This window comes from Amphiura filiformis, chromosome 7 (assembly GCF_039555335.1).
Source record: "Amphiura filiformis chromosome 7, Afil_fr2py, whole genome shotgun sequence".
NCBI lineage: Eukaryota > Metazoa > Echinodermata > Ophiuroidea > Amphilepidida > Amphiuridae > Amphiura > Amphiura filiformis.
The window spans coordinates 65584072-65610021 of NC_092634.1; the positions used below are offsets into that span (position 1 = coordinate 65584072).

General features: G+C 36.5%; 1 protein-coding gene across 1 annotated transcript; it reads left to right on the plus strand.

The window, feature by feature from the left end:
- The first annotated feature begins 229 nt into the window (after positions 1–229).
- Positions 230–24889, plus strand: LOC140157485 (lysophospholipid acyltransferase 5-like). Its single transcript, XM_072180690.1, has 12 exons — positions 230–337; positions 2778–2885; positions 3641–3747; positions 5355–5486; positions 6739–6846; positions 9714–9896; positions 17133–17219; positions 18228–18394; positions 20037–20184; positions 22845–23003; positions 23692–23849; positions 24172–24889. The coding sequence occupies exons 1-12, from the start codon at positions 238–240 to the stop codon at positions 24194–24196; spliced, it is 1482 nt and encodes a 493-aa protein (XP_072036791.1). The 5' UTR covers positions 230–237; the 3' UTR covers positions 24197–24889.
- Positions 24890–25950: the final 1061 nt, after the last annotated feature.

Here is a 25950-nt window from a genome sequence, read left to right on the forward strand (position 1 = left end):
AGTAAATCAGTGGAGACTGGAGTACATTTAATTTTTTACTAATATTGTAGTTTACTATAAGTAATTTGAAATTTTGCTATTTCATTCTAAACCATATAAAATGTTTTTTTGAAAAAAATATTAAATAAACATTGTTAATTATTTATTTTTTTAAAGACACACATACTATGACTCCTGCAATTTAATAGATTATTCTATTTACATCTAACAAATTTGTCAATAGAGGGCATAAACACCATGGCGTATTTACAGAGTATCACGAATTTTGTCCCATTTTTGGCTGATAATTTGGGATTCTCCGAAGCTTCTATGCGTATGTTGTTGACCCCTTTGATAGGTAAGTATGTTATCAAGTAAATGCACTTTTTTAAAGGTTTTGAAGTGACTTGGATTTGAAAAAAAATGGTTGATTTCGTCAACAGACTTGTTGTTGCCATTTGCACTGCATGACTGCACTGCACTGCTCATCATCTCATGATCTCACAGTCATCAAATGCAATGACTTAGATACAGACTTTAACCCTAACAGAACTAGGACTCACTAAAGCTCACTATTAAAACCGCTCTGCGTGCACGGATTCCACGGGACTTGATGACGCAATCAGACCAAGTCATATATACCCAGGGAATCGTTGGCGGGCCAACGTCACCTGTGTAGCTACATGCTGGGGATCTTCTGCGTGGCATGCGAGGGGTCCGAGGTTCGAATCCGGGGTGCCAAGTGACTTTCTTCTTCATCTTCTCTCCTTTTCGTTCCTTCTTTCCCTTCCGATAGCCAAAAAACCTCGGGTAGGGTTAGGGTTAGTGACCATGCATATTTTCCCTATATGCCTTGTTAACCCTAACAGAACTAGGACTCACTAAAGCTCACTATTAAAACCGCTCTGCGTGCACGGATTCCACGGGACTTGATGACGCAATCAGACCAAGTCATATATACCCAGGGAATCGTTGGCGGGCCAACGTCACCTGTGTAGCTACATGCTGGGGATCTTCTGCGTGGCATGCGAGGGGTCCGAGGTTCAATCGGGGTGCCAAGTGACTTTCTTCTTCATCTTCTCTCCTTTTTCGTTCCTTCTTTCCCTTCCGATAGCCAAAAAACCTCGGGTAGGGTTAGGGTTAAGGTACATATTTCGAGGTGCATAACAGACACAAAATTTGTGTCATAACAAACACCAAATTGGTGTCGATGACCTGACATGCATGCATTCTTTTGTGATGGTCTTTCAATTTGTGCCGAGTGTCCTTGGCATACTTGACTATGCTTCAGTGGTCATGAAAGGATTCAATAGATAACCTCTGCCCCACTAATCCCCAGCTATTGTCTGAAATTGCACCTCGGAAGATATTATAACAACTCAGTCCCTCAAATGATAGTCATATAACGACCAAAAGATAAATGACTGACTATCATTGAGGACTGAGTTCATGCAGTCTAGCAATGACTGGGAGTGGGAGGCTTGCCTTTAGTGTAGCACAGTTACTGTGTACGTCAGACATCAGACATAGACATAGTATGTGCAAATGTTATCCAGCTGTGTGTTAGAATGTCAAGTACACTGTAGGCCTATACAGTACTGTTAGAAAGTGAGATGCCAGTCATCCAGTCCCTGCATCCAGTCATCCTGTCAAGGTCATTCGGCTAAAAACAACAACATGATATTTAAAGGAGGATTTCGTGATCCTAGCATCCTCTTTTTATGACATTTTCAGTAGATATCCACGAAAAAAGCTTATTTCCAAAATTTCAGTTGATTCCGATTTTTGCGTTTGTAGTTTTGCATTATTTATGTGTATTACACTGCTCCATACAATGTGTTGTAATTTCGTTCTGGTGCACCAGAACGAAATTCAAATTTGGCTTATATCTTTGCTAAACGAATTAATCTGCAAGAAATATTTTGTACATAAACATTATGTAGCCAGAGGTTTCCAGTGATATAAAAATCTCAACTTTTTTGAGAAAAGTGGAGGATGAGGCTGTGGATCACGAAATGCCCTTTTAAAAAACAAAACAGCATAGTCTCGGCATGATAGTGCAGCTTCTGTGGAATTGCTATCATAAGGCCAAGTAAAATAAAAAACATTTCACATCCGGGTTTTCGAAAAAAAGGAGGAAGAGGGGGCTTTTTATTTTCTATTTTTTATCGCAATATTGGTGTTATACCCATACTTAGCTCAGCTGTTTTAGCGTAGGCCCTATATATATATACATACAATAAATGCCTGGAAAAAGGAGGAGGCCCTTTTTTATTTGTTGTTCTGTTTATTTTACCTCTCATTACTATTTTGAAAGGCAAACTAAATTACAAAATAGTGAAATTGAGTGAAATTGTACAAAATAGTGCATTACTTAGTACAATTTTTCGAGCAACAAGTGATATGCATAATTATTAGCCTAATTTCATACAGGAGAAAAAAATCGGTGATATATTTTGTTTTTTATTTGTAAAAACAAAATCATTTAATGTTGTAAAAAAGAACCATAATAAAAATGCATCAACCCCCCTGAAAAATGAATCAATCCTACGCAACGCAAAAGTATCTGATAGCACTATGCGTACAATGTGTACACAGAGTGCCATTATATACAACCAATGTAACCACTCTCCTGATTGGCTGCTTATAAAGGAGTGTATGAAAATTAACATAATCAATGTAATATTTTATTACTTCATGAAACTAAATATAAATTTCATAAAAAGATTGTCTCTTTTCTTTTCAGAAGTTGTGTAGTTTTAAAGTTTACTTGTTTCTTTATTTCTTGCTATGGACAGGTTTACCGCTTGCCTACATCCATAGAACCTACCTCTACAACAAGTCTGCAACAACCAAACACCTGTATACTATATGGTGGGGATTGTCATTGGCATACTTCAACTATGGTAAGAAATTTGAACCCCATGGACATGCAGGAATCAGGCCTTGTGTTTTAGATGTTCAAACCGCTCCCCTTAAATTATTAAGGAGAGTGGTCGAGCTGTTAAGGAGAGTGGTGGGTGAGAGATTAAAGTTGTTCTACATGTACATATGCCTGATATTAAGGACACCAGATTCTAAATAGGGTGTTTTTTTTTAGTTATTGTATGTGTGCCTATGGCACATTGGCGCCTAAAATACAAAAGGGTTATTTTGAATTGGATAAAACCTGTCAATAGATACATATGTTTTACTGATATTTAGTCATAGTTTGTGAATTAACATCCTGGAAATATTGATTTTAAATTCATAAAAAAACAGCTCCTCTGAATAATTGCAATTAATAAGGGGAGTGAATAGCTCCAAGCCGAGCTCCAGCTCCAGCTCTCCTCAAAACAAAAGGTCTGGATTCTGAGTAACCAATTGAAATTAGAGCTTTTGGATCTCGTAGCTATTGTTAAATTTAATCCCCTTCCCAGTACTGGACTCACTCATTCTTATCTCTGATTAGGCAAGTAGTCATTGATTGATTGATCAATGATTTATTAATTAGTTATTGATAAATGATGTAGTCTTCTTTGAAAGCAATCAAAATAGAAGCTGATGATATGAATGCAGATTGCCAAAGTCTTGATTGTGATAATTTCTTTGGAAGAAAATTACCCAGTTTAACAGCTTAACTATTAGTAGTAAGTTCTACATCTCTATTATTTTCTTATAGGTCTTGATATCAAGCACTCAGCATTCACAGTATTACTCAACTATCTGCTGCTCAACATCATTGGTGGTACACAAGTCAGCGTGGCTCTTTCGTTTGGTCTTAATATGGTAAGTTGCACAACTTGTTGATGATATTGCTTTTCTTGAATTTGTATGTCTTTTGTAATTGACCTTTATGCAGTACTAATATATTTAATTTACCCTCTATAGTACGAATGGTTAACCTATACATGTAGGCACATGTCTCTTCCATTGGGCTGTTAAATTGGTAAGAAGTAGCATGTTATTTTTCTATAATTTGTTTGCCTAGTTATAAAACTGGAATGGACGAAGCTAAGTGAAGCATATTTCTTGCATGTTGAAGAAATTGTGCCAAAAGAAATCAAAGCAATTTGTGAATAGATAGATGTACATTCTGTAATGAGCCAACACTTAATATTGATCATCTAAATACAGAAAATGTGATCGAAATCTACCATTCTGTATTTGGGTAATCTTATGACACAGGCCAATTCTCAGTGAACAGCTCTTTTCAGAGCCACCACTTGTTTACTTTTATCTGTTGACAACAGGCGGTCTTCTTCAGTGAACGGCTCTTTTCAGAGCCACCAAAAACTTTTTACATAATTATAGGCAAGGTCTGCTTGTTCTGTTCACAAGGGGCCGTCTTCAGTGAACGGCTCTTTCCAGAGTCATCAGTATGCAAGGCGGGGCCTACGTGTATCATATTTAGATTATTTGTCCTGAAAATGTCAGGTAGCTACTCCTGACGTAAAGCTTGACGGTTCTATACTTGTCCGACGGCGAACCCGCTAAAAACTTACTAATACTGTATAGTAATAATCTTATGAATGATATGACATGCATGAAGATAGTGCCCAGGAAAATCTAATTATCATATTGGTATGGAGAAAAAGGTAAGATTTAAGGCTTGAAAGTTTTCAGAACTTTTAAATCTTGTATGTATGTGTATAACAGTATTCGAATATTATATGTCTTGACAATCTGGAGGATAAAAGCACTCAACAGAGATGTGACTTTCCCAGATCTATCCGGAAATTCGGATCTGGGTCATAAAAAAAAAAAATCTGGATTTTATTTTATTTTATTTTATTTATTCACATTTTTTCTTTATTTTTTTCTTTATGGAATTGGATGATAATTCTGCTTAAAAAGAGCAACAAGATTTTTTTTAAAGGGGGTGATACTTCATAGCTTATTTCCGGACGAGCCCCCATAAATGTCTGATGTTCAATTTCAGGATTTGGACAAATAACTGCATTACATCTCTCACCCAATCACTTAGCTATTTGGATGTTTTGGTTTTGAAAGCAATAGGCTGTCACACACCATAAAAAGGGATTGGGCTATTCCAGTTGAAATCCACATGCCCCCTGTGGAAGACATGACCTTAATCTCCAATACAGGGGATGTAGATTTCAAATGGAGTCAGCCATTCAGGTAACCCCATTTGAAATCTGCACTGTGTGTGTGTGTGGGAGATTAAGTCATGTTTTTATTTCAACTGGAATAACCCATCGCTTGTAGGTTAAATTGCATATGCTAATCGTGGTGATTACAGATGGCATTTTTTTGCATATTTCATTAAAAGATTAAAAATGTTACAAGAGACATTTTTCGGTTATCTGTTGCTTTGAATTTTGTGCCTCCTTAAAATTTGATTTTATTAAATAAATTATATTCTGTTCATACAGGGCTACTTACTCACCTCCTATGGATTGTATGCCTCGGATGATTACGATATGACATGGACTACACCACAGTGTATACTGACTTTGAGGATGATTGGATTAGCATTTGATATATATGATGGACATAAACCAGTGGTAAGTGTGATTTGGTGTGCCACGGGGATCAATTTAGGGTCCACTTCAAAACTATATGCCAAGAACCATGCTACAGTGTAGCTTAATGAGGATGCATGGGTTGGTATATGATCTCTACGATGGTAGTCATATAAATGTGACTTGGTACCCTGGACTTGGTATGCCACAGGGATCAATTTAGGGGACATTACAAAAGTATATGCTAAGAACCATGCTACAGTGTAGCTTGGTGAGGATGCATGAGTTGGTATATGATCTCTATAATGGTGGTCATATAAATGTGACTTGGTATGCCACAGGGATCAATTTAGGGTCCACTTCAAAAGTATATGCCATGAACCATGGTTCAGTGTAGCTTGATGAGGATGCATGGGTTGGTATTTGATCTGTATGGTGGTCATGTAACTGACTTGGTATGCAACAGGGATCAATTTAGGGTCCACTTCTAAACTATATGCCATGAACCATGGTGCAGCGTAGCTAGACAATGAGGATGCATGGGTTGGTATTTAATGGTGGTCATATAAATATTAGCCTGTGGCTACGTGTAAGTAGCACTGATTTAGTTGCCACATGGGTCAATTCAAGGTCTTGGAAATAAATAGCATGGACTACACCTTAGTGTATGAGTGGTGACTCTGAGTATGATTGGGTTAGATTTGACCAATATAATGGTCATTTCCAGTGGTAAGTGTGACTAGCATCGAATTGGGGTGCCACTGGGATCAATTTAGGGCCCACTTCAAAAGTGTGTGAATACAATATATATGGCATGTATCACACCACATTGTATCTTGACATTGAAGATGATCTCATAAACCTGCGGTAAATAAGAAGCATTAAAGTCGGCAAAGTATCATTTCTCCTAGTGTGATGTAGTTATTATGCCTGAGGGGGGTACTCAAGTTCAGTTTGGGTAGAGGTGTGCCGCTTTTGAAAGTGGACCCATTTAGACTAATTTTCAAATATTTTGACCCATCAATTTACAAAAAGTTACTTTTTGCCCAATTTGTGGGGGAATTTTAAAATTTTGGCTACAGTAAAATCAGGCAATTTTCTGGAAAAAAATCAGAGAATTTTGAAAATAGGACCCATCCATACATATAATTACCAAAATTGGCCTTAAAAAAGGGTTGTGGGTATACTAAATGCTACCCATGTTTGCGGCACGTCCCTGTGTCATTATGTTTTTATTTTGATGTTTTTAGCCAAGTTCATCAATAAAGGAAATAATTGTATGTTTTATCGACAGGACAAGCTAAGCAGTGATCAGAAGACATCATGTATAGCCAAAGTGCCGTCATTCATAGAGATGGTTGCATATACTTACTTCTATGGAGGATATTTTGTAGGCCCTCAGGTGAGTAGTAACAACTTACATAAACTGGGTTCAAAAAGAAACTTGGTCCTGTGTCACAACCTGGGGTACCTTTGTGTTATAAATACATAGTTAAAAAAAAAAGAAATGTTTCAAACATTTTACCTACATATCTCATTTGAAGTGGTTCATCCTCCTGAGCATTTTGACACCTTTTTTATGGAAATCGGTTTAAAAATAAGAGAGTGCGGGCAAAAACAATCACAAAGGTGGGATTTAACCCCACCTCTTTTTTCCACATTTACAATCATTCTGAGCAAGTATTAGTCTTTAAAATGACCTTCTGTATTTATTTACTTGGTTTAGAGGTCTGGGAGTTCATTTAGACATTTTTACTACATGTAGATTCAAATTTTTAATGGGGTTTTAGATCAAATTTACGATATGAATCCCTCCCTAATCCACCTCCCCTAATCCACAACCACCCTTGGCACATTTCACGCCAAACGTCATAAGAAAATAATTAAAAATTATTTTAAAACAGGATAAAAACAGGAGTAATATGGAATAAATTTGCCTCAATTTAAGACCTAATTGAATCTTCTAGGTGAAGGAATACTCAAGAGACAAGTGTTTTGAAATCCAAGGTGCACATCAACATGTAACAAAACCACCTTTTTGGGTACCCCAGTAAACAGTATATGACACAGATTCACTTATAATTTTTCACAAGGTCATATCTTAAAATCCTATCCATAAAAATCAACCAAAATTACACACAGGATTACTTCAATACTATACTCTAAACACTGGTCAGTAACCAAGCAGTTGTCCAAATGACACAACAGCAAAATGCACTAACATGGAACAGTTTCCTGGACCACATTCACAGGCGAATAATTGGCACCCAGCAAAAGAAATCTGTGAGAATGCGTACAAGATCCTTACACAGATAATAATTTCCAAAGAGTAAGTGAAACAGGGCTTCTTCTGCTTTTCACACACTTTCTTCAAGAAACAGGTCTTGTTCCACACTATTCCACTTACTCACAGATTTCTTGTTTTGGGTGCCATTTAATGGGCTGTGATTGTAGTCCAGGAAGCTGTTCCATGTCAGTATATTTTGCTGTTGTGTCAATTGCACAATTGTTTGGTTACTGGCCATTTACTGCCTAAAATGATAGTAAATTCATTTTAAAAAAATGGGAAAACCAATATCACATGCCAGGAAATACTTGTAAACATTAAAAATATGAATATGCCTACTTGGTAAAATACTGGGTAGGCAATCCTTTATATTTCAGAAATAATTATATTATGTAAATAAATAAATAAAAATCAATTTAGTTCATGTTTTTAAATTAAAAACAAACAGATGCTCATAATTTTTTATCAAATAATTTCAACACATTTAGCAAATCAGGTACTAATTAGCATATACATTGTACCGTCTCAAATCTGTGACTATAATGTATGTGATAAAGAAGTTACACAGTAACTGTTCAAAATTTTTATTTCACTACGAAATAAAACCATTTCCCTTCCCATCTACCGACGCACTTTTACTTCTTTATTGTTTTTAACTATCTACAGCTGAATAAAGTTTATTACTTATTATTAAAGTTTGAAATGCACTTCTATATAAATAAGAATTCCCCAGTATTTCCCGGTCTTTCACTTAAAGAGGATTTTGTGATCCTAGCGCCCTCTTTTTATGACATTTTTCAGTAGATATCCACGAAAAATGCTTATTCCCAAAATTTCAGTTGATTCTGATTTTGCTTTTGTGAGTTATGCATGATTATGTGTATTACACTGCTCCATAGGCCACTGTTGTATTTTCGTTCTGGTATATATACCAGAACAAAATTCAAATTTGGCGATATTTTTGCTAAACGAATTAATCTGCAAGAAATATTTAGTACATAAACATTATGTAACCAGAGGTATCCAGTGGTATAAAAATCTCAACTTTTTTTGAGAAAAGTGGGGGGGGATGAGGCTGTGGATCAAGAAATGCCCAAGTTTTAAGTCAAAATTCACTGAGTGGTAATTGGCAAAAATCGGTATGAACCGTCTGGTATTTTAACTTCAAATATTAGAGGCCCATTCAGTGATCCCAGCGCAAGTGGAAAAAAATAAAGTTGTTTATAAATTGCTTAAAAGTGAAGGATAAGTCGTTCAAAATGTCATTTGGTATTTTTGAAATGAAAAATTTGGTAAAAAACAAAGAAAACAGCAGTATTGACGAAGTTGAAATCTCATTCAAATACATATAGATAATTTATATACTGTTATAGATTGTTACAGATTTTTGCAAATGCCTTATTTTGTCTTAAATACACAGGTTTCGGCTGAACCACTATCAAGCTATATTAGCACATCTACAAAAAATGTATAACAATGAGAAAGGTGCCAAAATCTGAATTTTGATGATTTTTACTATCACTGAATGGTCCGTTTAAAAAAGCTATAATCATGACAAATGAGTCCAAACATTATAGGATTAGGCACAATCATTAACCATGACGATGTTAAAAATCGTCATATAACCTTTTCTTTTTCCAAGTTTGGGAACTATCACAAAAGGCCATTTTCCTAAGGATATATGCTAAAAAGAGCCACACATCAAAGGAGGTCCATATTATGGGGGGGGGGGGGTAATTTCACTTTTTACATTAAAAGTCCATTTCTAAGCAAAAACATGTCCACATTGTAGAAAATCCACACGCCTGGGTGGTGCCATTATAATTACAAGTGCCCACCCAGTAAATTATGTTCCCTGATTTGAGGGAAAAAATAAATGAAATTGCCCACCCAGTAAATTATCCTTATTTACCTTCCTGACTTAAGACAGACAATATAGAATTGCATAGAACAATGATGCTGGTTTTTTTTTTTCTTTTCAGTTTCCAATGAGGAGATATTTAGATCACGTCCATGGGAGGCTGATGAGTGACTCGGATGACCGTCCACCGCAGTGTGTCCAAGCTTCCTTAGTGTCATTCAAGTGGGGCGTATTCTACTCGTTGGTGGTTGCTTTGATCGTGCCGTTCTATCCTAATTCATTCTTATTTTCATCAGATTTTACAGTAAGTATTGGGCACATCTACACTACCCCTGTGGAAGATTTTGGAATTATCCACCACAGGGGAGTATGAATTTCAAATGGAATGAGGGCATTAACAGCTCCATTTGAATTTCATACACCCTCTGAGAAAGATTTATTCTGAATCTTTCCCTGGGAGAGTGAGTTTCAAATGGAGCTGCTAATGTGCTTAATTCCATTTGAAATTCATACTCCCTCTGTGGCAGATATTTCCAAAATCTGCCACAGGGGTAGTGTGGATATTAAATAGAATATCCCGTTTGATCGAGTGCAAGAAAGTTGTATACTGTAATGGCTGCATCATATTAGATTTTGAAATTGCACTTGCAGAGAAATCCAAAAACTTTACAAATGTATACTGCGCCAAAAAAGTATCCTTACAATTGGAAGAAAAGTCCTAATTTTAAAACTAAACCATATTTGGGTAACTTTATTTGTTTAATAGATGCACTATCTCATCCGGCACATTTAATATGACACCCCATTGAATCCAATGTGATTTCAAGAAGCAAAGTTACAAGCATTTGATTAGATGAAGGTTCAGTTTTAAAAGTGACATACTGACCCATTCAAAACTCCACGGACTAAACATCTGGTTTGAGAGTGGTGAATGGCTAATATATGTGTGCCTTTAATTTAAAACAAAAGGAACAAAAGAAAACTGAAACTGACAAATTAAGTGAAAGTTATGAAAAGTACAGAGAAGTAAAAACTGAAATAAAAACTGCTTTAAATAAAGCTTCATTGAAGGAACTGTGTTGTCTCTTTGTTGCGCTTGTTGGAATATTTTTGCGTTATGTATAGGCCAGTTTGTCACTTTTAAAACTGGACATTCGCTTATTCAATTGCTTGTAACTTTACTTCTTGAGGTCATATTGGATTCAATGTGGTGTCATAATATGCAGGATTAGATAGTGCATCTATTTAAAAAAATAAATTTATTCCATTGAACGTGGTTCAGTTTGGGAATTGTGATTCTTTTTCCAAGTTTTTTTGGCGCAGTATATATCTCATGAGTCATTGGGTTTTAAGATTGTAGACCCTTTAGATCGTTTATTGATATTGATATGGGTGCAGCCTTACGCTAGTTGCGCATTGCCATATTCTCAAAATTGAAACAGGTAGAAGACTGAAATTGGATTTGGAGGACCGGGTGTGTGATCTGTGCAGGGATGGGATGGGAATATTGAAGATGAATATCATTTTGTCATGGGTCAGCAGGTTTTTTGATATGATTCATCACTAATATCTTCCATTCAGATCCGAACCGGGTCCCCAAAAATTCATTTCTCTCATGAGTTCTGATACACCATCTGACATCAGTGGTCTCTCATTATTTGTTTTTCATGCCATGAAACTTTGTGAAATGATTGAATTTATGTAATTATATCTCCATGTTATATGTCTTCCTCATATGTAATTACTATCATAATCTCGACAACATGGCGGACAGTGAGCCACGATAGAAAACGTCGTCGTGCAGGCCCATCTGTTTTCTCCATCTTCATGTGTTTACAACACCTCAATTATATTTCATTTGACTGTATCATGATTTTCTGAACACTTCTGTCTTCACGATATATCAGCAGGTATTATAGATTTTCTAATATAAACTGATTTGTTGCTCATTTGATTCACTACTCCATCGCTTTGCTTTGCTTTGCACTGTGTATTCGCCGCTACATTCAAAGCCGTGTTATTCGCCGTGTCATCCATTCATTCTCCATTGCTTGTATTGTGTATACTGTATCGTGCTCTTCGGCGGATTTTGAACTGACGTGCTTCTTTTGACACCACGGTGTTACGCATCACTAAATCCTTGTGCACGGTTACGCTCTTCGGCAAATGATGAACTTATCGCAATGGAGGAACTTAAAACAATTCTCAATGACATGAGAAAGGAAAACAAGAATAACTTTGCGGGTATTTCGTCACAAATTGAAACATTAAAGAATGATTTATCAGACCTGAAACAGGAAGTGACGGACCTGAAGCTAAGCGTTGAATTTATTGACTCAGAAATCAACGCTGTGAAAGAAGAAACGGTGCCGGCGTTACGTGCTGAATTAATGAAGGAAATACAGGCCATGAAAGCCCAACGCCTTTCGTCAGAACTGTATAGTAAAAAGACAAACCTTCTCTTTTATGGTATCTGGCAAGAAACACCTGAGGACTCTGAGCTGGTTGTTCGCAACTTTCTGAAGAACACTCTCAAACATCCCAGAGCAGATCGATGCCCTTTGTTAACGTGCATCGCCTTCCCACCCGTCAACCAGACAGCTCAAAACCAAAACCCGTCATAGTGAAATTCGTCAAGATGAAAGATAGAGATTCTGTCTTAAGCATGGCTCCTGTTCTGAAGGATGCCCCTGTCAAATATGGCATTTCACCTCACCTTCCGCAGGAGATGCAACAACAGCGTCAGAAGCTTCTACCAATCAAACGACAAGCTATGGCAGCCGGCAAGAAGACCTTCATCAAGACTGTGGGCACCGACATCAGACTCTACATTGACAATATACTGTATGATCCTACCTGTATCTTCCCCTGTTTAATGCAGCCTTCCAAACTTTGTGTGGAATTGACGATGCATTATGATACATTACTTGACATTTTTGTGTGTCTTTCATGATAATGAACTGCATCCATAAATTGTATGACTTTGGATAACTAGTTAGAAAGTTGGTTCACTTAACTAATCTACTCTTGAACTTTTGCATTTTGAACTTTCTGCCTCACCATTCACAGTTTCAGTCAATTGTATTTTGATATCTATTTATATCTGTTTGTACCCAATGTCATGATCTTTTATGCTTAAGGTTTAATAATTCTTTATTTGTATGTTCCCTTGCTTTTGCATTGCAAGTCTCGTTCTTGCATATTATGTTTTTCACCCCCCCCCCTCCCCCCACGGACTTACACGGAGAGGGATGCTGCTTTGAGATGTAGGCCTACGTGGCATGGCCCTGGGTATGGGGTTTTGACGGCATTTTTCTCCGTGTACGTTGGCCTGTTTTTATTTTTCCTGCATCCATTCCCCGGGGTCCTCTCATTCCTTCCTTTTTGACCTGTGATTGTGGACCCCGGTGTCTACTTATTCCCTCCAATTTTGGTCTGAGGTGTTAGACCCCGGGGTCCACACATTCCTTCCAATCTTGTCTGTTTTCATGGCCCCACTTATTCCTTTTATGCATCCTTGATCTGTCATCATGGTCCCATTCCTATTATGTTTTTCCCATCCATGTTTACCTTCTTTCTTAATTATTTGGGTGTTTTGAAGTATTTTGGCCTGACCGTCGTTTCCTTTACTTTCTCGAAGCCCTGTCCACGATTATTATATATATATATTTTTCTTATAAGTAACTTCTTTTTGTTTTGTATGTTTGTATGTTGTATGTTGGCATCTTATGGCAAATACTTGTAATACTTGTTGTAAACTTATTTTAAGACATCAATCTCGTATTTTATGCAATTCATGCAACTCATGGTATCATAATCGTTGTGTGTTTACTGATTGTAATGTTAATGATGCGTGGTTTATTTGTTTTAAATGTACAGGCGAATTATTTCCATTTAATCATTATGTTGATGATGATGAATTTAAATTTGCTTTATTCTGTCATGACAACACCATTGATTTTAATAGACTGCTAGGTCTCAAACTTAATCCTTTTGCTTACGATGATATTCTTTATAATACATTTAATGATTCTGACAACTTAATTAATTATGATATTTCCAAATCGTGCTCATATGTTTTTGATCGTGACAATATCACCGCTTCTTGCAATGATGATTTCTCAATTCTTCATCTCAATCCACGTAGTTTCAATAAGAACTACGATTGTATTAATGAGTTTCTTTCAGGATTAAACCATTCTTTTACTATTATTGCTTTGTCTGAAACTTGGTTTAAAGATGATGATTCAAATTTAATTGATATTGATAATTATGTCTTACTTAATGCCCCTCGCCGGAATCGAGAAGAAGTGGCGGTGTTGCTATTTATGTTTCTAATTCAGTTTCTTATCATATCAGGAATGATCTCAAGCTTATCAATCATCCAACTGATGAAACTGATCATTCTGAATCTATTTTTATTGAAATTGTCGTCACAGGGAAGAAAAATATTATTGTCGGCAATATTTACCGTGCTCATCGCACCAATACTGATATGTTTATTACAGATCTTGCCCGTTGTCTTGCTCAAGTTAATTCCGAAAACAAACAATGTTATATTTCAGGTGATTTTAACTTTGATTTATTACTTCATGAAGATAACCAAACTATTAACGAATTTCTTTCTATTTTCCATGATCATGGCATGTTTCCTATAATTGATAGGCCTACAAGAATCACTCCTACATCCGCCTCATTAATCGACAATATTTTTACCAATGTCCTTACTCATAAAATTAATTCTGGTGTCATCATTGCAGACATTACTGATCATTTCCGATTTATCAAATAACTCAGTCGCTCCCAATCAGTTATCACACCGACAGGCCTACTCCTACTCGTGCTTTCAGTCAAGACAGAGTGCACAGTTTCCAGAACCATCTTAACCTTGTTGATTGGAATTTTGTCCTTGATTTTGATTCATCAGATGATGCGTATAACGCATTTATTTTAAAATTCACAAATATTTATAATGTTCACTTTCCTATCAGGTCTAAATGCAAAACTAGGCACAGTCATCGTATTCCACGCAAACCATGGATTACACCCGCGATTCTGACTTCTATCCGCCGTAAAGAAAAGATCTATAAAAAGTACATGAATCATCCGTCTGACTCGAATAAATTTGCCTATGTTACTCACGCAACAAGCTAACTACTTTGATTAGGCTTTCTAAGCGTCAATATTTCGCCGAAAAACTCGAAGAAGCCAAATTTGATTCAAAACAAACTTGGAATATTTTGAATAATTTACTCGGTCGACATAAAAATCCGAATATTTCATCTTCTTTTAAAGTTAATGACACGCGTATTTCCAATCCGAACACAATTGCAGATTACTTCAATTCCTATTTTGTTCATGTTGGTCCCAAACTGGCACGTACCATCCCAAACCCTGACATTGATTTTAGGCACTTTTTAAACAATATTAATTCCCCTCCAAGTTCACTTTTCTTTTCTCCCACCGACAAAGACGAAATAATTTTAATTTGTAAATCTCTTAAGTCTGGCTCTAGTGGTTGTGACGACATTAAACCTGACATTATTAAATCTGTGAGAGATTCAATTGCTTTACCTCTTGCTCATATCTTCAATTTATCTTTAAGTACTGGCAGCGTTCCAAACCAACTTAAAACTGCCAAGGTTGTTCCTATATTTAAAAATGGGGATAACGATATTATGAGCAATTATAGGCCTATTTCAGTTTTACCTGTTTTCTCAAAAATATTAGAACGTTTAGTTCACAAAAGGTTGTATAGTTTTATTTCCCGATATAATTTAATCAACAAAAATCAATTTGGTTTCCGTTCAAATTTTTCTTCAGAAATGGCTATCCTTCAAGCATATGACAAAATTATTTCTGATTTGGATAAGAAAAATCATACTCTGGGCATCTTCTTGGACCTCTCGAAGGCATTTGATACCATAAATCATGACATTCTTTTATCTAAACTCTCCCATTATGGTATCCGCGGAATTGCCTTCGAGTGGTTCAAAAGTTACCTTACAAATAGGTCCCAATACGTTTTTTTCAATCACTACAATTCATCCAGTTCTAATATATCTTGTGGAGTTCCACAAGGCTCCATCCTAGGACCTCTCCTATTTATTTTATATATCAATGATATAATTCATACTAGTAATTTCTTCACTTTTATTTTATCGCCGATGACACCAATATTCTTGCATCCCATAAGGATTTAAATTTGCTTATTAACACTGTCAACAATGAACTTTCAAAGATCTCCGTTTGGTTTCAAGCTAATAAGTTATCTCTCAATGTCAATAAATCAAATTTTATGATTTTCAAAAATAGATTTAGTAATCGCAAATACCAAGACATCAGCATTTTTATAGATAACTGTTCTATTTCGAGAGTTTCACAGACAAAATTTCTTGGTGTTATCTTAGATGATTGCTTAACTTGGAAGCCACATACAACTTCTGTCGCTAATCTTGTGTCCAAGTATTCTGGAATTCTTTATCGTCTCAAACCTACTTTAAGTGTCAACATTTTGTTCTCCTTATATACAACTTTAGTTTTGCCTCATATTCAATATTGTAATTTAATATGGGCTGATCGTACAATTGTAATTTGAATTCCATTCATATCAAACAAAAGAGAATCATGCGCTTATGTACTGACTCCCATTTCCTTGCACATACACCACCCTTGTTTACCAAACTTAAAACTCTTACCGTTCATGATATTCATATGTTTCAAAAAGCCGTTTTATGTACAAGTATCATAATAAATTACTTCCACATAATTTTTCTGATTATTTTGTCCTAGTTAATGCTATTCATGATTATGGGATCAGGTCTTCTGATTTGTATCGCCCAACCAATTTTGTTACTGATCTTGCACGAAATACAATCAGAAGACAGGGTCCCATATTATGGAACAGCATTGATATTTCTATTCGTAATTCAACATCAATCAAGCGGTTTAAGTCACTTTATAAGATTCATTTATTATCAAATCAGTAATCTCTTGTAGTACAAATGTTTATTGTAACAACTATTATTCTATACTTTTCAATGTGTATTAGTCTTGATTCATATTTCATTTGTCTATGCCAACATACGTACGTTGTCTGTCTCACTTGTCCTGTCTTCTTGTTGTTTTCACCATGTCTCTCTTTTTGTCTTGTGTGACTTGTCCTTAGTCTCTTTGCACTTTTCAACATTTTCTTTGTTATAGGGTGGCCAAATATTTTCGAGCTGTGCTCTCTTTTGACCATCCTTCCATTATATATTTATATTTCTATTTTGTATGACTTAGTGGATAAATAAATTATACTGAACTGAACTGAACTGAACTATATTTGTAGTGCAAAGGGCCAAGGGCCTTAATAAAAATAAATCTAAACTGAAACTGATAGCGTAATGCGTGACTGATGCACCCTTATGTGAATTTACGCAAATTTACTTTAAAAGAGGTCAATATCACTCGGGTCGTCGGTCATTATTATCATCTCACATTTTGACCTCTTTTCTGATCTTTTAATATTTTTAACTCAAATCTTTTTTCTTTTCAGGATGCATCCTTCCTTTATAAAATTTACATAGTGGCCATCTGGGGGCATATAGCTTTTGTCAAATACTGCTGTATTTTTAGTCTATTTGTAAGTATATTTTGAAGAAAAAAAAGAAATTTACTGAAAATACCTAAATTTAGGTATTTTTGTATCATAATTGTAAGTTGTGCCACGTCTCTCAGGAATAGAGGATCTGTAAGGTTATGTATTGATTGTCTTGTGACTCCAAGTATGCATGAACAGTGTTGCCTTGGCCGCGTCTTAGGCACAAAATTGGGCTACTTTGCGTTCACTTGCCGCTACTCAAAAATCTTGTCGCTACTTGCCTAAAATTGGGCTAGTTTTTCAAGTGTCAATGCCGTGGCAGTTATTCGACTTATGTTCCTTTCAATTTAGCCAAATTATAAAGGTTTCAAGTGTCTGAAGCTTCAAATTGCAATAACAGTGGAATTTGTGACCATTTATTGATCGGTCAGTAAGTTCCCATGAAGCACCAGAAGTTTTTAAATCAAGTGCTTTTTGGCCCAATTGGGTGATTTATGTTCTAACTTTGGGTAAACCACCAAATATCCAACATTAATTGAGCGATTTTTGGAATTGCACTACTTGAGAGTCATTCACAGCAGCCTGACGAGCCAATACGCCACCCCTTGGCACTGGCAAGTTTTGGCAACAACGTGTATAAATTGAGAGATATCACTTAAGCCTCTATTATAAATAGGAACAGGGTTGCCAAACCCGCGATTTGATAGCCCAGTTGGGCGACTTTTGAAGATTTCCCCTGCAACTTTTGCCAATTTCCTGTCCCATGGTTAGAAAAAAATTGGGAGACTTTTCAACATTGGCTCCCTCGACTTCCGTTAATTTCCTGTCCCATAGAAACCAATGGTTTTAAGTGAAAAATTTGGTGACTTGTCGATTATCTGACCCACGATTTGGGCTGAAATTTCTTGGCAACCCAGAACTTGGCAGTGACCATTGGTGATTAATCCTATTAAAATGATATCAATGAACCAATCAGGAGTGAGTTAGATTCACTCCCGCATCAGTGCACAGTTAACAATTGAATCATACGTTTCCATTTCCTTTTCCCAGGATGCAGTGTGTGTGATGACAGGCATGACCTATAATGGTAAAGATGAAGCTGGAAATGCATTATGGGATACCTGTATTGGAGCCAAAGCATGGGATTGGGAAGTGTCCTTAACAATGAAAGACGTTATAGCATCTATGAATATATCGACCAATATGTGGGCTGGAAAGTAAGTCTATATCCACATGGGTACACTAGCCTCTAAGAACTGTTTTGATTGGTTACAAGGAGGGGGTGTACGATGTATTGAGCCAATCAGAGATATTGTAAGAATAGTATTGAGCTGAAGGAGAGTATAAGCTTAAAATTGGTCAATCAAGTTGATTTCAAAGTGGACATTTTAAAATTCTGAGAGACCTGCGTATACGATTTTTCATCTTGATGTGGCAGTGATGTCAATGCGTTAAGCATGTGTACATGGTTCGAATTCAGTCAATTTTTTTGCATAGCTGGTTGTGCGATGCAAAACATATGTTTGTTTAGCAGTTTCCAAATTTTGCATAGCAGTTATTTTGCTATGCAAAAAAAGAAAAATGCGTAGCATTTTGCATGGCAATATTTGTATTTGCGTAGCGAATCTACAACTTCTGTCATTGTCATCAAATCTCGGCTATAAAGCCCCCAGATGATCACATGTCACGCTCGAGGGCAGAGTTTGAGGGCAATTAGCAAAATAATATAATTATATGCACGAAGCAGGATCATAGCATTTGAAAAAAAGGGTAGGCCTATACTTTTACCGTGAGGAATGAGCATTGAAAAATAATGTTGCAATTTTGCAAACCTGGTAAAGTCGCTCCTTGACCGTAAAGAACAGCAAAAATACCACAGATGAAAAAACCTTCAAAAACGATAAAACCAGATTAGGTCTTCAGTAAACTCGTCACCTAATTTTTGTTCAACATTATCTCGACATTATCTCATCCCCTTAAAAATATTGCAAGCTTCCGAAGGTCACTGATCTTATGGTTTTGGTAACTCCCTTCACCAGGAACATGTGTTATGATTTTCAGGCATGAGAATTTTCAGTTTAAAAACTGAATTCAGTTTTTTTTATAGTCAAAATTTCCGCAACTTTATTTAATTTCAGCCTGATTTTGGTACTTTTGCAAAATTTCACGCGCATTTTCAGTTTTTTCAGTTTTTTTTAGGAAAGTGCAGTCTCATGCCTGGATTTTGTGTATAGTTAGTGCGTGCGATGGTGCCATTCTCTCGCATAATTGGGGGAGTAACGCTAGTAAACATAAGCATGACATAAGCAATCAACCACAACAGATTCCGCAATATGGTACCCAACATTGCTTTGTCTTATTTTTGCAACGGAATACAGCATAATTATCTCAGACGTAACGAGAATGAACAAGTACCGACTGCATGATGTTTTTGATTTTCGGGGAATTCCAGATCATCCCGATGTGTTTTGAGGTAAATGCGACGTGTCGGGGAATTTGGCTCGCAAATAGCGATGCATTGGGGGACTTTTAAGGCAAATGCGACGTGAAATTTAGCTCAAATTTATGCATAGCACTTTCAGCGATGCATTTTGGAAAAGTGCATAGCAGTTGATGGAAATTGCATCGCAAAATGCTATGCGATACCATCGAATTTGACCGCTGCATGTGTATGCCAACGCTTTCTCTGAACACTAGCGATTTGAAGTTACCTCCAATGATACGTGCAGGGACGTCACTACTGCCACATCAGCATAAAAATGGTATAGTTGCAGGAGAACAATCTTGCTTTGCTATCAACAAAATAGACCAAAGACATATGATACCAATTTTTAAGTAAATACATGTTCTATTTTCTAGGTATCTATACAAGAGGTTAAAGTTCCTTGGTAATCGCTACATATCACAACTCTGTACAATGATATTCCTTGCCATGTGGCATGGCTGGTACGTAGGATACTATATCACGTTTGCTTTTGAGATGGCTGTCATCAATTTTGAACAGCAGGTATGTATGGGAATGACAAGTGATGGATTATTTATTATTTATGATAGTACAAATTAAACCAACTCTAGAATAGTTTGGCTGTTGACACCATGGAATATAAATTCGTCCATTCCATGGGGATGGTTGTCCAGCCAAATTTTTTACATCCTGTCATCTGACCGATTATATAAACTCAGCCAAATTAAAAAGTCGCCACTAGTTTCATCCCCCATTTAATCATGGAGTCTGATGAGTTTATGGCAAAATAATTTATATAATAATTTTCTATACACTTTCCTTCGAAGGTCGATTCCAAATTTGATATCAAAAGTTTAATCATTGTGAGCATAGGAACCGTGGTTTGGAGATTTGTGCAATTTTAAAAATGACAAATTATGAATTGACCACGCAAAAGCCAATGCATGGTATCAGCTTATTATGTGGCCCGAAGCAATTCCCGTACAGGAATCATTAAATTAAAAGAGCGGGGTATTTGATTTGACATGCATTGGTAAACCTTTAATGACAATGAAATTAGACCTCTCAGATGCGTTTAGATGTTGATTAACCTGCCGGCCTATTCAGGCGACTTGATTCTTGGCACCCACGCTAGCTCCCCCGCGTGATACAACTCCTTATGTCATTTTTTAAATTGCACAAATTTCCAAACAATTGTTCCTATGCTCACGATGATTAAACTTTTGATATCAAATTTGGTATCAACCTTCGAAGGAAAGTGTATAATAAATCCAGAGGCCACAACAAAAGTGTGAATGCCAACATTTAGTTTGTAAATTTTGTTTGTAAGTTATACTATAGACCACTATACTATAGGAGTGAGTACTCTTGGAATGTTGTTGGAGTGAGTACTCTTGAAATGTTGTTGGAGTGAGTACTCTTGAAATGTTGTTGGAGTGAGTACTCTTGAAATGTTGTTGGAGTGAGTACTCTTGAAATGTTGTTGGGAGTGAGTACTCTTGAAATGTTGTTGGAGTGAGTACTCTTGAAATGTTGTTGGAGTGAGTACTCTTGAAATGTTGTTGGAGTGAGTACTCTTGAAATGTTGGAGTGGGTACTCTTGAAATGTTGTTGGAGTGAGTACTCTTGAAATGTTGTTGGAGTGAGTACTCTTGAAATGTTGGAGTGAGTACTCTTGAAATGTTGTTGGGAGTGAGTACTCTTGAAATGTTGTTGGAGTGAGTACTCTTGAAATGTTGTTGGAGTGAGTACTCTTGAAATGTTGTTGGAGTGAGTACTCTTGAAATGTTGTTGGAGTGAGTACTCTTGAAATGTTGTTGGAGTGAGTACTCTTGAAATGTTGTTGGAGTGAGTACTCTTGAAATGTTGTTGGAGTGAGTACTCTTGAAATGTTGTTGGAGTGAGTACTCTTGGAATGTTGTTGGAGTGGGTACTCTTGAAATGTTGTTGGAGTGAGTACTCTTGAAATGTTGTTGGAGTGAGTACTCTTGAAATGTTGTTGGAGTGAGTACTCTTGAAATGTTGGAGTGAGTGCTCTTGAAATGTTGTTGGAGTGAGTACTCTTGGAATGTTGTTGGAGTGGGTACTCTTGAAATGTTGTTGGAGTGAGTACTCTTGAAATGTTGTTGGAGTGAGTACTCTTGAAATGTTGTTGGTGTGAGTACTCTTGAAATGTTATTGGAGTGAGTACTCTTGAAATGTTGTTGGAGTGAGTACTCTTGAAATGTTGTTGGAGTGAGTACTCTTGAAATGTTGGAGTGAGTGCTCTTGAAATGTTGTTGGAGTGAGTACTCTTGGAATGTTGTTGGAGTGGGTACTCTTGAAATGTTGTTGGAGTGAGTACGTTTGAAATGTTGTTGGAGTGAGTACTCTTGAAATGTTGTTGGAGTGAGTACTCTTGAAATGTTGGAGTGAGTGCTCTTGAAATGTTGGGAGTGAGTACTCTTGAAATGTTGTTGGAGTGAGTACTCTTGAAATGTTGTTGGAGTGAGTACTCTTGAAATGTTGTTGGAGTGAGTACTCTTGAAATGTTGGAGTGAGTGCTCTTGAAATGTTGTTGGAGTGAGTACTCTTGAAATGTTGTTGGAGTGAGTACTCTTGAAATGTTGTTGGAGTGAGTACTCTTGAAATGTTGTTGGGAGTGAGTACTCTTGAAATGTTGTTGGAGTGAGTACTCTTGAAATGTTGTTGGAGTGAGTACTCTTGAAATGTTGTTGGAGTGAGTACTCTTGAAATGTTGTTGGAGTGAGTACTCTTGAAATGTTGTTGGGAGTGAGTACTCTTGAAATGTTGTTGGAGTGAGTACTCTTGAAATGTTGTTGGAGTGAGTACTCTTGAATTGTTGTTGGAGTGAGTACTCTTGAAATGTTGTTGGAGTGAGTACTCTTGAAATGTTGTTGGAGTGAGTACTCTTGAAATGTTGGAGTGAGTGCTCTTGAAATGTTGTTGGGAGTGAGTACTCTTGAAATGTTGTTGGAGTGAGTACTCTTGAAATGTTGTTGGAGTGAGTACTCTTGAAATGTTGTTGGAGTGAGTACTCTTGAAATGTTGTTGGAGTGAGTACTCTTGAAATGTTGTTGGAGTGAGTACTCTTGAAATGTTGTTGGAGTGAGTACTCTTGAAATGTTGTTGGGAGTGAGTACTCTTGAAATGTTGTTGGAGTGAGTACTCTTGAAATGTTTACAATGTTCATCTCGTTTCAGATGACATACGTGATAAACAAGATCCCAATACTACGCAAGCTATCCGAGAGTGAGAATTTGAAGGTGCCAATGTACATCCTACGCAAGATGTGGCAGCTAGAGTACCTAGGTTATCCACTTATATCCTTTACATTCTTGAGATGGAGACATATCAAAGTGGTAAGTCATCAAGGTTCTGTTTAGTCTAAGACTGGATTAAAAAGATCAGTTTGCATCTGACGTCACCTGTCAATCACACTCACAAATCGTTTAATTTGCATAAATGCTAATTAATTAATAAATTAAAGTACCCTGAACATTTATGCATGGATTTTTAGGAAAATATGGCAAAAGTTACATATTAATGAGCTTCTCCAGTCACTTTAGCTCATCAACTTATTGATTATTAATAAAAACAATAAGATACAAAGAAAATATAAGTGTGCTTTGCTCTACACAATTAATCTGTTTAAAACATGCTTGGAGCACTTCCATAATGCCTCAAATACCACCTTGAGATAAAAAAGATACAGAAGAGATAAAAAGATCCATTGAATTTAATGTATTTTCAGTCTGTGTCAGGGTTGCCAAAAATTTCAGCCCGAATCGCGGGTCAAATTATCGAAAAGTTGTCCAATTTTTACTCGAACCAGTCATTTCTATGGGGCAGGAAACTGTTGGAAGTCGCAAGCCAAAGTTGAAAAGTCACCAATTTTTTTCTTGCCTTGAAACCATTGTGGGACAGACAGGGAAAATCTTCAAAAGTTGCCCAATTGGGCTACCAAATTGTAGGTTTGGCAATCCTGGTCTGCGTCTTATTTGTCACTCATGAACCTACTTTTCTGCCTCTTTAATTGTTGCAAAACAGGTTCACGGTGCCTTATTCTATTATCCATACTTCCTGTTCTTTGGTTGGCCTGTGATTTACTATGCTGTTGTACTGCCAATCTTAAAAAGCAAAGAGAGGAAGGAAAGAAAAGCCGCTAAAACTAATATGGTGGGAGGAGAGAGCAATGGATCAAATGGGTGAGTACATGGATATAATGTAGGGGTGCGTAGGTGTTTACCAGCAAATGAGGACACACACTCATTTTCCACATTCAAACTGTGAACCGTCCTCGGTTTAATGAGGTCTGCAAACAACTGCAATTGCATGTGTAATGTATTTGCGAAATGCGTCCTCTATCGTACGCAAGATATAACTTCCGCAGTTGCTAGGTAAAAATTCATACACAATTACACACAAAAAATGATGGAAACGTCCTTGGTATGTTGATTGAGTATGGATTCAGACGACCACATTTGTATGAACACTTTCAATTAATTTAGCATTATTTTTACTTCACAGGAATAATCACACAAAAGAGGACTAATGAACAGCTGCCGTGATGCCCTTGATTTGGACCAAACCATTCAGACCATACGAGTCTTGATGATGGTGCCTATTCAAATATAACTTCCATATCATGATCTTCAATAAGGTAACAGAAAACCAGGTAGTTTGCAGCTGAGTGATATGTATACAAGGGTTTCTTGAGAGTGACATAATGCTTTCAGTAAGGAGCTATTCCGGTTCATATTCATACACCCCCTATGGAGGACATGACCTTGATCTCACACACAGGGGGTATAGATTTCAAACGAGAGTCGCTCATTCAGGTGTCCACATTTGAAATTCACAATCCCTGTATGGGATATTAAGGTCATATCTTCCATAGGGGTGTATGGATTTCAGCTGGAATAGCCCAATCCATCTTCTGTATGCAACATACTAACATCACATGATGATACTTTTTATCATGTGATGAGGGTCACATGATGCTGCAGATAAGAGAGGTGTCTTGAGAGTTGTATAACACTTTCAATGATCTACCTCACTATACAGCATTCTAACATCACATGATCATAGATATCATGTGATGAAGGTCATATGATGTTGCAGATAAGAGAGGTTTCTTGAGAATTATATAACACTTTCAATGATCTTCCTCAGTATACAACATTCTCACATCACATGATGATACTTTATATCATATCATGTGATGAGGGTTATGATGCTGCAGATAAGAGAGTTATTATAACACTTTCAATGATCTAGTCGGTATACAACATTCTTACATCACATGATTATACATATCATGTGATGAGGGTTATATGATGCTGGAGATGAAAAAGGTTTATAACACTTTCAATGATCTACCTCGGCATACAACATTCTTATATCACATGATTATACATCATGTGATGAGGGTTATATGATGCTGCAGATGAGAAAGGTTTATAACACTTTCTATGATCTTCCTCAGTATACAACATTCTCTCATCACATGATCATACATATCATGTGATGAGGGTCATATGATACTGCAGATAGAGAGGTTCCTTGAGAGTTAAATAACATTGTCAATGATCTACCTCTGTATACAACATTCTCACATCACATAGTCATACTTTTATATCATGTGATGGTCATATGATGCTGCAGGTTTCTGAAAGATGTCATATTTGCTTATTTTACATACCAGACCAAGGAGACGACTCCTAAGTCTAAGGATTTTGGTTGCCTGTGTCTGTTGATTGCATTATATCTTAGCCCCTAGTTTGATGTGGTACCCGACACCCCTTTGTTTTGAAAGTCATTTCTAGCAATTTCTCAAGTCAAGTTGAGTCGAAAAAACTTAACTGTATAATCTCAATGTGGAAAATGGAAAATCTGAGTCAGATCATTTAATTTTTTTAAAGTTGAGTCTCGAGTCATGACTCAGTGCAAGCAATGCACTTGAGAAATACAAATGGGCATCGCAAAGTCCTTTAACTGAAATATTGTCTCCTATAAAGTAAAGGCGAAATAATGCTTTCATGAAATTGCCACGCCACACTTTTCTTGTACTATTGGGGTTTAAAACTGAAATCAGATTATTTAGTTTGTAAGTTTCTGTCCTTTTTTTTAGGAAATGCCGAAGGATGTGACTGAAAATATTAGCGTGTTTTTATATGTATACTGAGAATGTTTACCATATCAGATAACAATTACCCCAATATCCAGCTCAATAGAATATGCCCATACTGTTTATCCAAACAAAATGGTGCACCAAAATCAAAAGCTTCTTAATTTCGATTAGTTTGA

Excerpts from the sequence above, each read along its gene's own strand:
- LOC140157485 (XM_072180690.1), top strand. The coding sequence starts at position 238 with ATGGCGTATTTACAGAGTATCACGAATTTTGTCCCATTTTTGGCTGAT. Across the intron at positions 9,897-17,132 it reads TATTTTCATCAGATTTTACA|GATGCATCCTTCCTTTATAA; the intron begins GTAAGTATTGGG and ends TTTTCTTTTCAG. Across the intron at positions 18,395-20,036 it reads ACCAATATGTGGGCTGGAAA|GTATCTATACAAGAGGTTAA; the intron begins GTAAGTCTATAT and ends TCTATTTTCTAG.